At 40.3% G+C, this 19,165-nt stretch overlaps 1 protein-coding gene across 1 annotated transcript in view; it reads left to right on the top strand.

The window, feature by feature from the left end:
- Positions 1-15,420: 15,420 nt before the first annotated feature.
- The window catches only part of LOC107491386 (protein EXECUTER 2, chloroplastic), a gene marked incomplete in the record, with an annotated part of 6,383 nt that continues 2,638 nt past the window's right edge, over positions 15,421-19,165 (top strand). Inside the window, 6 exon segments of the mRNA XM_016112239.2 lie at positions 15,421-15,862; positions 16,975-17,091; positions 17,194-17,259; positions 18,090-18,196; positions 18,276-18,357; positions 18,687-19,165. Of these exon segments, the coding sequence (XP_015967725.1) occupies positions 15,542-15,862; positions 16,975-17,091; positions 17,194-17,259; positions 18,090-18,196; positions 18,276-18,357; positions 18,687-19,165 (1,172 nt within the window).

Here is a 19,165-nt window from a genome sequence, read left to right as displayed (position 1 = left end):
GTCCCCTTAGGAACTCTCGTTTTTTATTCTTGTTCTTTTTCCTTTGTAGGTTTTCATGGTATTTTAGAAAAAATGTCTTCTGTAGAAGTTCTTGCTCAATGGGTTAATGTTACGGTCCTGGGGGAGGAACCCTTGGCTGATGCCGAGTTCATCACCCATCTTCGCACTCATCACCGCATTTGTACTTTTGAGGAGGACGAGCCGAAGTATGAGTTGGTAGTCTCGGGTCCAGAAGACCGGGTTTGCTTCGGGAGGGCCAATGAGGCGGCCTCTCATTTTTTTTATGTATGAGTGCATGGTCACCCGTTTGGGTGTTTTTCTTCCATTTTCAGATTTTGAGATGTCTGTGTTGCGTCACTGCCGAGTTGCCCCTACCCAACTTCACCCCAATTCTTGGGGTTTTTTGAAAATTTACCAATTTATTAGTCACGCTTTGGACTTTCCGACCTCTTTGAGGATTTTCTTCTATCTTTTCCACATGACTAAGCCCTTCAGTGGGCTAAATAACAAGCAGCAATGGGTGTCTTTCCGAGCCATACAAGGTCGGAGAATTTTCACCCTTTTTGACGAATCCTTCCATGAATTCAAAAATTATTTTTTCAAAGTTCAAGTTGTAGAGGGTCACCACCCCTTTTTCTTGGATGAGAGTTCTTCCCCTCGCTTTCCCCTGTATTGGTTGGAGGCCTCCCCCTATGAGAAATATGGTCTGGACGACCTGGACGAGGTGGAGGCGGCCATTGTGGGGTTTTTCCGAGAAGTGTAGGGGAGGGCCCAGCTGTATTAACCTCGAAGGTTGAGGAGCTGGAAGGAAGGCTTCTTACTTATCAAGAGCAGGAGAGGGAGTTGAAGGAGGAGGTCGCCAAGCTGAGGGAGGAGAGAGATAGCCTTCGGGAGAAGGAGAGTAAGTTGCAGGCCCAATGCAACATGGAGGCGGGTTTGAGGAAAGCAGCACAGGAGAGTTACCAGAGTTTATTTCAAGATCTTGTGTCTGTGAGGAAGGATCTGCTGAATTCTCGGAATGCATATGCCGAGTTGGAGGACTCTATTGCTGAGGGGGCCGAGGAGGCTTGGAGGATTTTTAAGGAGCAAGTTGGAGTCATCGCTCCTGACTTGGATCTTTCTCCTTTGGATCCTGACAAAGTTGTTATCGACGGTGCCATAGTGGATCCCCCTGCTCCCGTGATCGTTTCCGAGTCAGAATTGAAGACTCGGGGGCAGAGGATTATTGAGTCCCCTCTTCGCTCGAAGGACGCTTCGGGTTCTTCCCAGGTTCCTCCGACTTCCTCTTCATCTCCTATGGATGCCTCTCTCCCTGGTTCTGATGCTGCTCCTACTACTCCATCTGGTGGTGATCCTTCTACTCCTTTGAAAAAATGATTGGCTATATGGGGGCCCGGCCTGTGGGTCCCCTCTTTTAAACTTTTTATATTTGCTGGTGTTGATTGACATTTCCTTTGGCCTTTCAAGGCCTTAAACAAAAAAAAAATATTTATAAATACCCTTTTTTGGATAAGGGTTTAAGTTACCTTTGCGTGCATGCTTTTCTGCTTTAGATATTTTAGGAAGTCTTTTCGACCTTTTCCTGAAAACCTTTTATTCGACTTGTCTGTTCTTCTGAGCTTTTTTCGCTTTAAGAACCTAGGACAGTCTTTGCAATAGTTTTTCGATCTCTTTTTCGCTTATTCCTCTATACTCAACTCTGTGATTTTATTGAGTTTTTATGACTTAGGTTATTTTTATGATGCGTTTTTTCTTCTACTCGGTTTTTCATTTCGACTTATGGGTCGGAGTGTTTCCGAGTTTCTTACGATCAACTTTTATAACCTCTTTACACCGATTTGTACCTCGTCGTTTTATCCTGACGACCATCTAGGTCGGTTCATGGGATTTTCACGTTTTGTCGAGCTTAAGTCGGCGCGTTTCGTAGAAAGAAAAAAGGAAACAAGAAGGAATTTATAAGAGATATTTGTAAAATGAAAAGATCTTTATTTATTGGGAGGATACCTTATTGCTGCTAAGGGTTTTTGACAACCTATTTCCCTTAGCCTCTACTGTGATGCCTCGTTAAAAACCCTCCTCCAGAAAAAACCCTTTATTTTTGGGAAAAAATCATGAAGTTGGGAAAAGAGTACATCAGGGAGTAGAGTTTGCTTTTAACTATAGTACCTTTTCATATTGCAAGCATGCCACGACCTCGGTAACTCGGTGCCGTTCAGGTCGGTCACTTTATAATAACCTTTTCCTAGGACCTCATTGACTTTGTATGGTCCCTTCCAGTTAGCAGCGAGTTTTTCTTTCCCTGATTTGTTGACTCCAATGTCGTTTCTGATCAAGACCAAATCATTCGGGGAAAATGTTCTTCGAATGACTTTTTTGTTGTACTTTGTAGTCATCCTTTGCTTCAACGCTGCTTCTCTTATTTGGGCTTCTTCTCAGACTTCCGGGAGTAAATCGAGTTCCTCTTTGTGTCCCTGTATGTTCCCGACTTCGTCATGGAGAATCACCCTTGGGCTTTGTTCATTGATTTCTATTGGTATCATGGCTTCTATGCCATAGACTAGTCGGAAGGGCGTTTCTCCAGTGGCGGATTGAGGGGTTGTCCTGTAGGCCCATAGCACTTGTGGGAGCTCCTCAGCCCAGGCTCCTTTTGCATCTTGTAATCTTTTCTTCAATCCTGCCAGTATGACTTTGTTGGCTGCCTCGGCTTGTCCATTGGCTTGCGGATGTTCTACCGAGGTGAACTGGTGTTTAATTTTCAAACTGGCTACTAGGCTTCTGAAGGTAGAGTCGGTGAACTGGGTTCCATTGTCTGTGGTAATGGAATAAGGTATCCCATATCTTGTGATGATATTTTTGTAGAGGAACCTCCGGCTTTTTTGAGCGGTGATGGTGGTCAATGGTTTTGCTTCTATCCACTTTGTGAAGTAATCTATTCCCACGATCAGGTATTTGACTTGTCCTGGCGCTTGGGGAAAAGGACCTAACAAATCCATTCCCCATTTTGCGAAGGGCCATGGAGAAGTGATACTGATGAGCTCTTCCGGGGGAGCCACATGGAAATTTGCATGCATCTGACACGGTTGACACTTTTTCACAAATTCTATGGCATCTTTCTGCAAGGTCGGCCAGTAGAATCCAGCTCGGATCACTTTCCTGGCTAGTGACCTTGCTCCGAGATGATTTTCGCAGATCCCACTGTGGACTTCTTCTAACACCTCGGTGGTCCTTGAGGTCGGCACGCATTTTAGCAATGGTGTTGATATCCCCCTTCTGTAGAGAATATTTCTCACCAAAGTATAATGTTGTGCTTCTCTCCGGATTTTCTTGGCTTCTTTTTCCTCTTTGGGAAGGATGTCGAATTTCATGTATTCGACCAAAGGGTTCATCCATCCGAGGTTTAATCCAGTTACCTCAAGGACCTCTTGTTTGTCTTTTGCTTTTACTACGGAGGGTTCCTGGAGAGTTTCCTGGATCAGGATTCTGTTATTCCCTCCTGACTTGGTACTTGCTAACTTGGATAGGGCGTCTGCCCTGCTATTCAGATCCCGAGTTATGTGTTTGACCTCGGTTTCTGCAAAGCGTTCAAGGTGTTCCAGAGTTTTTTCCAAGTACCTCTTCATATTTGGGTCATTTGCCTGATACTCTCCACTTATCTGGGAGGTCACCACTTGTGAGTCGCTGTATATCATCGCCTTTGTAGCACCGACTTCTTCTGCTAGCTTCAACCCAGCAATCAGGGCTTCATATTCTGCCTGATTATTTGAAGCTGGGAATTCAAATTTGAGGGAAACCTCTATTTGGGTCCCTCTTTCATCCACTAATATTATTCCTGCACCGCTTTCTGTCTTATTTGAGGATCCATCTACATAGAGTTCCCATGTAGTTGGCTTTTTCTCTTGGTCTCCTGCGTATTCTGTGATGAAGTCGATGAGGCACTGGGCTTTAATCGCCGTCCGAGTTTCATACTTTAAGTCGAACTCGAAGAGCTCTATTGCCCATTGAACCATTCTCCCTGCAACATCCGTCTTTTGGAGGATTTGCTTCATGGGTTGGTTCGTGCGGACTTTTATGGTATGTGCTTGAAAGTAGGGCCGTAGCCTTCGCGATGCCACTACTAAGGAGTAGGCAAACTTCTCTAGTTTATGGTATCTTAGCTCGGGCCCTTGTAGAACTTTGCTGATGAAATACACTGGATGCTGTCCGACCTCGTCTTCTCTTATCAAGGTTGACGCGACGGCCTTGTCTGCTACAGATAAATATAAGATGAGGTCTTCTCCTGCTATAGGTCGGGTCAGAATCGGCGGTTGGCTCAAGAATCTTTTGAACTCCTGGAATGCCTCCTCGCATTCAGGAGTCCATTCGAACTGACATCCCTTTCTCAATAAGGAGAACAGTGGAAGGGATTTTAGTGCCGATCCTGCCAAGAATCTGGAGAGGGCTGCAAGTCGGCCATTTAGCTGCTGGACTTCTCTTAAACAGGTCGGGCTTTTCATTTCTAGAATAGCTCTATATTTATCGGGATTGGCTTCAATCCCTCTTTGTGTCAGCATGAACCCTAGAAATTTTCCCGCCTCTACCGCGAAGGCACACTTTGTGGGATTTAGTCTCATCCCGTGTAACCTTATGGTGTCAAAGACTCGCGAGAGGTCTAAAAAGAGGTCGACTTCTTTCTTGGTTTTCACTAGCATGTCGTCGACGTATACTTCCATTAGGCTCCCAAGGTGAGGAGCAAACACTTTGTTCATCAGCCTTTGGTATGTGGCCCCTGCATTTTTTAATCCAAATGGCATGACCACATAGCAAAAATTTGCTCTGGGCGTGATGAAGGATGTCTTTTCCTAATCTGGCTCATACATCGGGATTTGATTATACCCCGAGTAGGCATCCATGAACGACAAGTATTGATACCCCGAGCTGGAGTCTACTAGAGTATCAATACTTGGCAGTGGATAAGGGTCCTTGGGACATGCCTTATTCAAGTCGGTATAGTCGACACACACTCTCCATTTGCCATTTTGTTTTTTGACTAGCACTACATTGGCTAGCCATGTTGGGTACTTGACTTCTCTGATGAAGCCAGCTTCTAGGAGCGCCTGTACTTCTTCTTCTACTACTAGGGCTCGTTCTGGGCCGAGCTTGCGTCTTCTTTGTTGTACAGGTCGTGACCCCGGGTAGACCGAGAGTTTCTGGGACATGAGCTCGGGGTCTATCCCAGGCATATCGGAAGCCTTCCAAGCAAAGAGGTCGGAGTTTTCTCTTAGGAGCTTAATCAGTCCTTGTTTTAGGGTTTCCCCTAGGTTGGCTCCTATGTGAGTATTTTTTCCTTCCTCTTTGCCGACCTGTATCTCCTCGGTTTTTCCTCCCGGTTGTGGTCGCAGCTCTTCTCTGGCCCTTGCACCACCGAGCTCTATTGTGTGAACTTCTCTGCCTTTTCCTCTCAGATTTAGGCTTTCATTATAGCATTTCCTTGCCAATTTCTGATCTCCCTTTACCATTGCTATTCCCGCTGAGGTCGGAAATTTCATACAAAGGTGGGGAGTGGATACCACCGCTCCGAGTCGATTAAGGGTAGCTCTGCCGATTAAAGCGTTATATGCTGACCCTACATCGACAACTATGAAGTCTACACTCAGAGTTTTTGATTTTTCCCCTTTTCCAAAAGTGGTGTGGAGGGGAAAAAATCCCAGTGGCTTTATTGGCGTGTCGCCTAATCCGTATAAGGTGTCGGGGTAGGCTCTTAATTATTTCTCATCCAACCCTAGTTTGTCAAAAGCGGGCTTGAAAAGGATGTCCGCTGAGCTTCCTTGGTCCACTAGGGTTCTGTGGAGATGGGCATTTGTTAGGATCATAGTTATTACCACTGGATCATCGTGTCCAGGGATTACTCATTGCCCGTCTTCTTTTGTGAATGAAATGGTAGGGAGGTCGGATGATTCTCCTCCGACCTGGTAGACTCTCTTGAGATGCCTTTTGCGAGAGAATTTGGTGAGTCCCCCTCCCGCGAATCCTCCTGAGATCATATGGATATGTCTCTCCGGCGTCTGCGGTGGTGGGTCTCTTCTATCCATATCATCTCGCTTTCTTTTCCCATGACTGTCCGACCTTTCTATGAGATATCTGTCAAGCCGACCTTCTCTGGCCAGCTTTTCTATCACATTTTTGAGGTCGTAACAGTCATTTGTGGAGTGATCATATATTTTATGGTACTCACAGTAGTCGCCGCAGCTCCCCCCCCTTTTTTTTAATGGGTCTGGGAGGTGGCAGTCTTTCAGTATTGTAAACTTCTCTGTATACATCCACTATGGAAACCTTTAGAGGAGTATAAGAGTGGTATTTCCTTGGTCTATCGAGACCGAGCTCTTCCTTTTTCCTGGGCTCCCTCTCCCTTTCTTTTGTTGGGAGAGGGTGTCCCAGTCGCCAACTCGGATCTCTCAGCTTAGCATTTTCCTCCATGTTGATATATCTTTCAGCACTTTCCTGTACGTCACTTAAAGAGATGGGGTGTCTTTTGGATATGGACTGTGGGAAGGGTCCTTCTCTAAGCCCATTGACTAACCCCATTATGACTGCCTCGGTGGGCAGGTCTTGGATCTCTAAACATGCTTTGTTGAACCTTTCCATATAGGCTCGTAGGGATTCTCCGACCTCCTGTTTTATTCCCAGGAGGCTTGGCGCATGTTTCACTTTGTCTTTCTGGATAGAGAACCTCGTCAGAAATTTCCTTGAGAGGTCTTCAAAACTGGTGACCGACCTCGGAGGGAAGCTGTCGAACTACTTCATCGCTGCTTTCGTTAGGGTGGTCGGAAAAGCTTTGCATCGCGTAGCGTCGGAAGCATCAGCCAGGTACATCCGACTTTTGAAATTGCTTAAGTGATGCTTTGGATCCGTGGTTCCGTCATAGAGGTCCATATCGGGGCTTTTGAAGTTCCTTGGAACCTTTGCCCTCATGATATCTTCGCTGAAAGGATCCTCCCCTCCTATGGGTGGTTCTTCTCGCTCATCGTGGGAGTTCCGGCCTTTGAGGGAGGATTCCAACTTCAAGAGTTTTCTTTCTAACTCCTTTCGTCGTTCCATCTCCTCTTTTAGGCTCTTTTCTGTTTCCCTTTGTCGCTCCCGTTCCTGTTCCAACTGTTCCAGGCGACTGTGGACTAATCCCATGAGTTCAGTTGCATGGGATGGTCCATCTTTCTCCGATTCGCGCCCTTCTGAAGAATTTACCTTCGGATTTTTTATTCCGGAGGTACCTTCTCGGTGCTGATCATTGGTTTCTTGGCGAAGGGTCAAGTCCGCGTCATTGTTTCCTATGTTCAGATTCTCTTGTTCCGAATCTGATTCCACATGACCCTCTTCTGGGGATCTGTCCGCCATCACTGGTTGATCTCTCGGGTCCCCGGCAACGGTGCCAATGTTACGATGGGTAACCGGAGATTAGTGGATTGGATGGCGTTGGTTGGCCCAATCGTTGAGAGAGGAGGCCTTCGAATGGGTTTGCACCTCGGAAGCCTCCATCCGACTTGCGTGCGTGAAAGAATGGGGGTGGTACCTGCAAAGACACTCCGATGCCTAAGTCAGCAAAGGATTAAGCAGGTTTTAGAATGTATTGGAACTTAGAGATACCTGAAGAGTGTCAGGGTATTTATAGTAGTGATCCAATAACCACCGCTGAAGTAGTTCCACCTTTTAAGGTGGATAACCGTCCCTTTATCTTAGGAAAGTTGAGATATGGCTCCTAGAAGTGGGTAGAGAGATTTTAGGGGCAGTTACTCATTTGAATGAGTGATTATCTGCCAGTTAATCATCGTCCCCGACTTCTTTAGGATTGGTCGTGATAGGAACCGACTTCATAGGGAAGAGGTCGGTTCAAGGCGAGGCTCAATCCTCCTGGATTGGGCCTTTTGTTGGGACCTGGGCCTCATCGTTGGGCCAGGGTATGAACAATTTGCAAGAGAATATATACCAAAAATATATAGTATTCTTTGTTTTAACAGACTATATCTATAAGCTTGCATGCATATATAGCTGTCCGTTATTGGTGTGCATAGTTATTGTTACGAGGGTTTAAGTACGATTTTGGTTCTTAATGTAGAGGCTAAAAATTTATTTTGTTTTTAGTCTTTTTTTTTGCTATAAAATAGTCTCAAATGTTCCAGTTTGTTTTAAAATCGTCATTTTTATCAAATTTTAATTTTAATTTCAAAAATACCCTAACTAAAGAAAAAACATTGAATAAGGGGAAAAGGGGGAAGGGAATCACACACGCTTGGGGAGTTGGTTCAAAAGAGGGGAAAAGGAAGGTGGGGAAGGGAAGGGAAAAGGGAAGGGGAAGGAGAAGGGGAAGGGCCACCAGCGCTGATCCTCGCTACCACTGCTGCTCCTCTCCCCTTCGCGCTTACTCCAGAGCAACCGCGACCCTCTCCCCTCCTTCTCTCCTTCCCTGTCTCGGACCTCCTCGAACCAGAGCTCACTGTTGACGAACCTTCCCTGCTTCACCAACACGCAGCAACGTGGAGCCCTTCTTCCCCATTGTCTATTCACGCCATCTCGCCCCTGCCTCCCTCAATCCCTGACGCAGAAGGAACCAGGCCACCACTGCCTATTCCCCTTCCTCAATCCCTCTCGCAGAAGGAACCAGAGCCACCACTGCCCGTTTCCCTCCCTCCAGACCATCAACACTCCACCACTGTCTCCCCTGACCCTCTTTTCTATTTTCTATTTTCATAATCCAAGTTACCATTTTGCTTTCAATTTTTGTTTTTTATTAGTGTTAGTTCCTTGATTTGATTCTAGATTAGTTTAGCTGGATTTTGATTTTCTATTAGTTGATTTTAGGTGGATATGATAGAATTAGCTTAGGTTATTGAATTGCTAAAAGTTGCTGCTGAATTGTTGTTGTTGTTGTTGTTGAATTAGCTTAGGTTTGATAGAATTGGCTTAGGTTATTGAATTTCTTTTAATGGTTAATTGTATACATGATCCATTGTTGCCATTGTTCTTCTTCGTCTGGTTGTTGTTGTTTCATTGATGTTGCTTCTACTGTTCTTCCACTTCTGGTTTAGCTACAGGTTCTGCTTTTGTTTCTGGTTGATTTTGGGGAAGAAAGGGAAGGGTATTTTCGTCCGAAGGATGATTTTAAAACAAACTGAAACCTTCGAGACCATTTTGTAGCGATAAAAAGGCCGGGGACGAAATAAATTTTTGGCCTCTACGTTAGAAACCAAAATCATACTTAACGCTTGTTCTGAGGGTTTACCTGAAACGGATAGATTTGGGCCTGAACGTGAGGTTCAGACTCCTTTTAGAACAGCGTTTGACTTTGCTGATGCCAAAGTGCCGCCGTCCGAGTTCTTCATGAGGAGGTGGAGGTGGTACATGTAAGGGACTCCAATGCTCAAGTTAGCAAGGTTTTAAAGCAGGTTTTTAGTAGATTGAGTTCTAAATATACTTAAGTATGTTAGTGTATTTATAGTAGAAAAGATAACCACCTTTTAGAGTAGTTCCATCTTGAATGGTGGATGGCCGTTCCTCTTTTCTAGGGAAGTTGTTTAGATATCCCTTCTAGATGGATAGGAGATATCTTAGGAGTTAGTAACTTATTCAAATAAGTAAGACTGAACTGTCGTCATCGTGTTCGACTTCTATGAGGTCGGGTATGAGTAGATGAGGCCACCTTCGTTGGGTGGGCTTTTATTCCTTTTGGGTTTGGCTATATTTTTGGGTTAGAGTATACAATACCTCTTCTTAAATCTGATCTTTAAAAAGTCAGACTTAAGCATTTATAGATCAAACTGATTCCTTGTAGATTTAGCGTATTAGGTCAGACATACCGCCTTTCAGGTATCACGTCGGGTACTCGACGTGTTTTAAATGAAAAGATGTTACGTCTTTTCATATCTTGTGCACGTCACTCTATGATTACCTTGGTAACCGTGCGCCATAAATAAAGGGTTGTGAAATCACCATTTTACACCTAGTGTCTTAAATACTCAAACTCATTTCTCTCTTTTTTCTTTTTCGCCTTTCTTCTGAAACGTTTATACTTCATCATCTTCTTTATTTCAACAAATTCCTTCAATATTCTTTTCTTGCATCCCTTTTTTCATTTAAGATTTTCTTTTTCCTTGAGGTTTAGAAGAATTTGTCTATACTTTGAAGTAGAACGTTCGTATCTTGTTGTTCAAGTGTCCCTTTCTCCACTTCGCATTCCTTAAGGTTAGTGTTCTCATCTTTTGAACTTATGTCTCAGTTTTATGTTCTGGGCAATGCCGTTGTTATGACCTTTGGCAATGCTTCTTTTGTTTGTTTGAGAAATTATTTGGAAAACTTTGCTTCTTTTTCTTTTTTGTATTTGAACGTTTGTTTGTTACTGTCGTTGGTGAACCTAAGTGTGGGGTTTTTATGTTGTGTTGTCTCCAAATGGTGTCACTTTATTTGTTGAAGATGGTGTCATTTCTGTATCTGATAATGTGATGTTAGTTTTTATGTTTATGAGAATTTGTAAGAACTATAATCATTTGTTGGTATTGTTGATGACTACCCGACTTCTTATGATTGTTACCCGACTTTTTGACTTGTTATGACAATTTTCCTTTGTTTGTTGTATTGTAGGTATAGCTTGTATGTCTCGGTCGATTATTCCCAACATGTCCTCTAAGGTTCCATCCGACCTGACCTGGGTAGATATATATGTTCTTACTCTCGTCCCTGGTATTAATAGAGAGTATGTTGAGATCTTTCGTAGGCACCATAAGTTGTGTAAAAATTGAGAGGATGAGCATAGATATGAGATCATAGTTGCCAATCTTGAGGAGAGGGTGTGTTTTCTCCAATTTAGTAACTTGGAGTGCTATTTCATATATGTGTATGAGTGTTTTTTTACAAAATTAGGGGTTAGCCTTCCTTTTACCGACTCCAAATCCAATGTGCTTAAGGTTTGTAAGGTTGCCCTTTCCCAGTTCCATCCCAATTCTTGGGGATTCTTAAAGATTTATCAAATTCTTTGCTGGGAGCTTGACGTCTTACATTTTCTGAAGGTCTTCTGTTATCTTTGTGTCATCACCAAACCTTTCAACTCTAAGAAACAGGGCTGGATCTCCTTTCGAGTTGTTTAGGGGAACGATGAGTCGTTTCTTAACTTCAAAAATTACTTTTTAAAGATCCGTTCCGTTAAGGGTGTCCAACCTTTCTTTCTGAATGAAAGGGATGCGCCTATTTTTAGCTTGTACTGGGAGGAGAACCTTGTAATTGTTAAGTATGGCCTAGATGATTTGAATGAGGTCGAAGAGAGTGTAATTGCCTTATTCCAGGAGTACTAGGGCCGAGCTCTTTATCTGGATACCAAGAAATACTTAGGAAATTCGAGCCAAATCCGACCTGAGCTAGGTAGCATTCTATCCATTTTATAGATATGATTTTGCTAATTGCTTTGTTAGTTAATGTAGTTTGACTTTGATGTCGTGCAGAAAAGATGGCTCCCAAGTCGGCTGCTATGAAAACCTTTCGTACTGCTAGGAAGAATGTTGTTGCCCGAACTATCCAGTTAAAAAAAGTTGGTGAATTTGGCGACCTCTCCTCTCCTTCTAAATCAGACTCAGGTGCGTCATCCTTGGTAAAAGTTATTGCCAATCTGACTCCTCAATCAACTCCTTCCTCTAGCTCGGGGAAGTAAACAACTCTTCCTCCACCTTCTAATCCTGAGCCAAACCCTAAAAATCTAAGATTACAGAATCAATGCGTATTTATGAGCAATAGCTTGGAGTGAGAAACAAATCCTTTCCCACAGCTTTATTAGCATAGATGATGTTTTCGTAAAAAACCATCTCCAGGTACTTGCCCGGGGTGGAGTTCGGACGCCAATGTAAGTGTAACACCCTACCAAGCAGAGCCTTACGCTTAAGTCGTAAAGCAGAGGTGGCGAGGTATTACGACCTCTAAAAGTAAAATAATTACATAAATATAATAGAAAGAATTCATATTTAGGAGTCTTGAAGAATAAGCTAAACAAAAGTGAAAACAGAAAATCGCGTCACACTCGCAAGCTTAATCGTAAAACAGATAGGTGAGATAAAAAGAAAGCTAAAAACATAATATACAGATCAGAGTTTCAAAAATACAGATATCAAGCTCCAGACTCGACCTGCAAAGCTAAGGCCGGCTAGAGTATATAATTATATATATACAACCCAAAATAAAACTCAAGTTACATAATAAACACCTGTTTCTCCAAGTCACCTCTAGGAGAAAAAAACATAAAATATATACAGAGGAGAATCTATTTACATATATACATAGCATAAATACAAAATACAGCATCCCAAAATAACCAAACTTCGCTAGCACATGAAACTCAATTGTAGATACCATCCCCACCTCCTCACGAAAAACTCGGACGACTTCATTTTTGCTGGAGAAGATATCAGATCTTTCACCTAAAAGAGTCTGGACCTCATGTTCAGGCCCAAATCACCCTGGTTCTAGATAAGTCTCAGAATAGTACCCAACAATTTCTTTAACCCTGAAGTTAAAAAAAATCAAATCAATACTTTTGATTTGCTATTTTATATAATGATATTCATATTTTAGGACATTCACAGAAAGGACAATATATGTGTACATCACACATTAAAATCTTATACTATAATTTTTTTAGCCACAAAAATACACTAAATATAAAATATTTTATTTATTTGAGTCATATCCTATTTAATTTTGAAATTAGTATTTAAATACTGCAATGTCCAAAAAATTAGGTGAAATAAATAAATAACAAATAAATAGCGAATATCTTACCATACAAATAGAAATTCAATCTTTACATTTATAATTTTTTGAAGGTTTGTAAATGGCCTAGAGAAAGGGGAGTTGATTCTATGGCCTCTTTTTAAATTTCTATTGCTTTTGTTTTTGACTGGAATGGAACTTAGTTGCTGTCAAATCTGTCAAACTGAGATTTCAGGAGATAATTTTATTTTGTCTCTTCACGATGCGATCAGAAACAGAGCAACTCTTAGCTTTTGGATAGCTGTGACTTCTAAGAAATAAACAATGTCGGAGACACTTTTATTTTGTCTCATATTGAAGTAAAACTGAAGAAGAGTAAAGAAGAGAGAATCACACAGCCATGTATCCTGATTCAGTCATAATGTTCAATCTGACCTACATTCAGTCTCCCTACAACAGTGGTGAAATTTTTACTATCTTTTACAATGATTACAAACACCAATTTTTTTAGAATTCAACCCAATCTTATTTGAGACAAACTCAATTTCTATCCAAACTAGATTTGACTAGGTCACTCCCTAAACTTGCAACCACTAAGTGCTCACCCAACTTAGCAAGAGATTCTACTTAGGATCATGTGTACAAAATAGAAAAATATACAAAATAGTTTGACATAATTTTTTGGCTTTTTCTAGATAACTCTCTTTGCCTTTTCTCTTAATGCCTTTTACTGATACCTTACTTAATACCTTTTTCCATTGAAAAGAAACAAAGAAAGATGAACACTGAAGAAAGATACCTTACTTAATACCTTACTTAATGTTCTAGCCCAACCCAACGGAGACCAAAGACCCAGATCCAAACGTCTGACCGACCCGACGGGTTACTGAACCTGAGCCGGGAGGTGACCTGAACGTCATCCCCTCCTCCCTTGCGTGAACCTGGACAGGAAACTTTCAGGAAAGAGGGTCTGTCCATATGGGACTCACTCCAGTACAGACTATATAAGGGGAGGTTTGCTATTGTGCGTCATGGGTTAGGACGCAAATAACCATGTATATCCAATTGTATGGGCTACTGTTCATGTTGAGAACAAAGGCACCTGAAAGTGGTTCTTGGAGCTCTTGCATAAAGATATTGGAGATCAGACAGAGCATAGTTAGTGCTTCATCTCTAACATATAGAAGGTAACCTATAGGCTATAAGGTTCAATTAGAAGCATGATATATGATTTTAAGGATTATTTTGAATTAATGAACACAATTTGAAGGACTATTTTACATTAATAACAAAAAATTGAAAGACTATTCCGAATTAAGTTATCTGTGTTATCGGTGACTGTAACATATATTGAATGACTATATTGTTACTTTGTAGGGTCTGATCCTAACATTGTGTGAGGTTATGCCAGGTGCGCATCTCCTGTGCGTGTCCTCTTTGGCAAAACTTCTAGAAACAATGAAAGGACTCACTTAAAGAGCTTGCTTTGGAAGTGTGTTAGAGCAATGACTGTCCAAAAATTCAATGGGCATATGCAATCAATAAAGAAGGTGAATGGCTATCTAAAAATTCAATGAGAATCAAGAGTTGAACTCATGCAAAATTAGTATTTTATTTTTTTGCATCTTCATCAAGACATTACATACCACTTAAGAAATTTAAAATTTCATAATACATTCATCATTTATTTACAATAAAATCCAACAAGCTAAACCTAAACACACTTACTTACACCAAAGGTACAAAAGCCAGCAACACCATTATCATCATCTTTAAGATTTCAACATCACTCTTTAAGCATATTATCCTCCTATTAAACTAATGCAAAATTTCTTGTGAAATGGGTATTGCATAAACTAGTTTTTCACATCCATCAGTCCAGCGAAAGAAATCACAATAAATTTCATACTGCAAATCAAAAAACGCAAGTAAATCCAAACTCAAAGTGAAACTATCTTAATTTTATTCAGAGCCATAACCTTACCTCATAGTTTGGACAACCATAAAATGGTCTACCAGAATTCTCTGCTGTCATTGAGTACTTCATCATCATCTGAAGCCTGCAGTTGTAGAAAACAACGTTCTTACCTCCCTTATTGGGCATTCCTTTGCTGCTATAAGGTCTCACTACAGAGTTGTTCCTACTTGAGCTACTTTGTCTTCTCTCCCTACCACTCATCATCACTCACGCAAACGAAAAAATAAGATGAACTGGAAGATAGCAGAGAGATCGAAGAAGAGAAAAAGATAGTAGAGAGGTCGAAGAAGAGAAGACAATAATTTAAAAATTAGTGCTTTATAATTGAAAATGAACTAATTTGAGTATTATTAAGCAATTTCAGATACAAATTTGAATCAAATTCAAGTTTGGTACACATCAGCATACAGTTGGAATGTCCACATGGTATTTCACGCTCCACATCATCAATGTTTAGACGGTAGACTAACGAGGATGCACTTCTGAGAATTTTAGAGATTTAATTAGTCATTTTTAAAAGTTGGGAACTAAATTGAATAGCAATTTAAAATTTTAGGACTATTTTAGGCATTTACTCTTACTTTAATTTTGACTCTAAATATTTTTTTGTGACTGACTCTAAATATTTAATGAAACAACATCATATAATCTTAATAAACATTAAAAGATACATGACAGGTCAAATTTAACTTAAAAATAGAAATTTATATATATATATATGTAGTGATTTGCACGTATCCTTTGGCCATCAGAAAAACTTATCCCCAACAACAAATACATCGATTTGCAATTTTGCATCCATCATCGTCTTCTTCAAACTCCATTCTTTTATCCGTAACCGTAACCATGGTGGTTGTGGCCAACACCTTGGGTGTCTCCCAGGCCATATCCACCACCTCTTCTTTTGATTCTATCCCAAAGAAGTTCCTTCTGAGTTGTATCGCTCCCAGCAGCAACAACAACAGTAAAAACTACTCTCTTCCTCTTTCTCTTCAATTAGTGTTCCCCCGAAGGACCCGCACCCACTTATGCCGCTGTACCAACTACGAGACTTCGTCATCGTCATCCTCGTCTTCATCTTCTTCTGTCAATAAGTGGGATTGGAACCGATGGTGCCGCCATTTCTCTGAAATTGAACAGGCTGAGAGCTTCGTTTCTCTTCTCAAGGTACCCTCCCTTCCCCCTCTAATTCATGTTATTGTTCAAAGCAATTTGACAGGCACGATTGTTCTTCAGATTAAACACCATAGTATTCGAAAAGAAAACAAAAATTGAGATTGAAATTTAGCTACAGGACAGAAATTGGACGTGGTGTTGTGAACTTCGGTAAATTGGGGAATTATTGTGGGAGTTTAAAAGTGGAGTATTATGGATTATAGAAGTTTGACCAAATAGGTTAATCCCCATTTTATTTATGTATATATAGTATAGAAATAGAAGTATAGATTATAGATATTAGTTCTGATGCACTGTAATTGTCTTAGTGTCACAATTCACATGCTTACATTCTGTGTTACACTCAATTAAATTCTAGTCTTGAGTATTATTTTTTGTTATTGTTTATACCCAAGCAGGAAAAAATTGTAATACTGTTTTGACTTTATGATGATAGTTGAATGAAATGAAGTATTATGGGATATTTATCCTGCTAATAACAATAATTATCATTTGGTTCAGTAAAGGACATAGAGCCGTTGTGGTTTGTGGAGTTATTGTATTTTAATTTCGTTGATTTTCCATTAAACGATGATGAGATGATGTTTATGAGAAATGAAAAGCAGAAGCCAACGGAAGATTTTTCCAGGGTGTAATTATTAATTTATTATTTTGAAAGCTGAGGTGGTTTTTGTAAGTAAATAAATGAAGTACTATGTTTCTCATGCAGATGTACTTGGCTAAGAGTCATAAACTTTGTTCTCAAATAAAGAAATTCATTAACTTAGTGCCTCAATTATGCATATTATTAAATATATTTGTTGTTGAACAAAGACAATTAAGTGTAACTGTGTACGCAGAAACGCTTTACCAGCTTTGTCCCTTAAATATCTAAAGATATTAAAATCCGATGAGACAAATGAGTGTAACAAAAGCCTAATTTGGGGCTAGTTTAATGATGTTTGCCATCAGTGAGGGTCTAAATTTATTATACTTTGATATTGAGGGAAGAAGTTGATGCTTGTATCTTTGGACTTTGGTGGACAAAGTAGAGTGTTTACTTTGTGTAAATAGTAAATAGTAGATTGTAAATACTTAGACGATTTCTACTTCATGCCCTTCAGTTTCAACTTGAAGATGCCATTGAAAAGGAAGACTTCCAGGAAGCAGCCAAGTTGAAGAGAAGTATAGAAGAAGCAACATCCAAGGACAGTGTTTCTGAAATTATGGCTCAATTGAAGGTTAGACAAATATTTTTGTTTGGATTAGTTAGACTTTCATTCTCTCAATTTTTCCTACTTAGAGATTTTACTGATTATAACATCATATTTCTTTATGTCCAGGATGCCATAGATGATGAACGCTATCATGACGCTTCAAGATTATGTAGGAACACGGGAAGTGGGCTGGTATTCCTTTGCTTTTTACTATCAGCTGTTATTAAAAAGTCAAAGCTTTCCTCCCGTAATTTTGAAAGTGGTTTCTTTCTTTCTTGTTTGTCTAATAATAACTTGTTGGATAATTGCACTATAACAATGATTTAAAGAAACACAAGTAACCATGGCATACCAGTCTCGTGCATGCCCCCACTGGGGAAGACAGCTAAAATATCTACTCTATAAAATAACTATTACATATTTCTTTCTCACATTGTGTTCTTTGAAAACTTAAAGGCCATGTGCCAATCAAAACCAATAACCATCAGAGTCTAGAGCGAGGAGAGAGTAAGAGGTGACAAATGTTTGGAAAATTTGTTTGTCTGATTTGCAGGGGCTAACAAAAACTTCTTCCTTACTCATCAGTGACAATCTAACTACTTGATTTTATGTTAAAATTCTTAATTTTCTAAGTTGGTATTTTCACCAAGTATAGAAAGAGATATCTTTGGAAGAAATCTGGAAACTGTCATTGTCAAATATGTTAGTTATAAGTTTATGACTGTGGATAATATCAATAGAAGTTATTCATAGGACTATAGGAGCTTGAGTGGTATGCCTGTTATTGTAGATTAAGAACCTGCAATAGAGACACTGTACTGCATTGGAAACAATTATTTCGGTTGTCTAGGAAGATAGAGATATTCTATAGAAAGCCGATATATAATAAATGGTATGAACCTAGTTGTGATCATGACTTGTAATTGTAATTGTGTGTATTGATTATGGTAGTAATGCCAACAACTTTCTGTGAACTGTATCCACTGATGTCCAACACCAATTTTATCTTTACGTATGATCAGGTGGGTTGGTGGGTGGGGTACTCAAAAAATTCAGATGACCCTTTTGGTAGAATAATTCATATAAGTCCTGGTATGGGTAGATTCATTGGCAAGAGTTACAGTCCAAGGTATGTTCTCCCCAGCTTTCGAATTTTTATTCTTGTAATTAGGAAAAATTGCTTATTTGTGTTTGGCTTTTTACTACAGACAGTTGATTACAGCATCCAATGGGACGCCAGTATTTGAAATTTATGTGGTAAAAAATGGTGATGACACATATCACATGCAGGTAACATGCAAAATTTTTAACAAAATATTGTTTTTTGTAATTTGTCAATATTACCCATAGATTCAAGGAAACATGGATGATTTGAATTGTTTCGATCTGATCGAAGATACTTCTGATTCATGACCCGATGATAGATATCCAAAGAAACATAATTTGGGGTACTGATGCAAATATTCAGTAATGGAAACTAAGCTAAACATAAAATGAATTTTAGGATTGGAAATCAGAACATATTATTAGCTGACCCGTTCTGTATAGTATAATTAGCTTTCGCGTTATGCATGTAAGGCACTAATGCTAATGATGTCTCATCTGGTAACATTTAATAGGTAGTGTACTTACGGCGAAACAGAGGAAATTCAATGAGTAAACCTCCATCTGTACCTGCTAAAAGCCCATCCAAACCTGAGGTTGAAAATATCTCTTCCGTTGAGGTAGAGGAACATGAAAAGAAGGCTGAGCCTAATGATGATAAAAACAGTAACATTGATGGGGCCACCGAGGAGGGCATTAAAAGTGTCATAAATTTTCTTAAAGAAAAAATTCCAGGATTGAAGGTTAAAGTTATGAACATCACTGTTGAAACAGAGGCAGCAGAAAATGAATCTATTAAGCAGTTGATGGAAGAAGATAGTAAGAAAACAAGCTCCAGCGAGAATTCTGAAGAGGAAGATAATAATCTGGACGAACCTGATGGGGTCACTCTAGGAGGAGATAGTGATACCTCTGGAGAAGAAAGGGATTTGGATATGAAGCTCTTTATTGGTGGAGTCGTGCACAACGATGAAGATACTCCTGTTAAGGACGA

This window comes from Arachis duranensis, chromosome 5, assembly GCF_000817695.3.
Source record: "Arachis duranensis cultivar V14167 chromosome 5, aradu.V14167.gnm2.J7QH, whole genome shotgun sequence".
Lineage (NCBI taxonomy): Eukaryota > Viridiplantae > Streptophyta > Magnoliopsida > Fabales > Fabaceae > Arachis > Arachis duranensis.
This window is presented reverse-complemented; position numbering and strand designations above follow the sequence as displayed.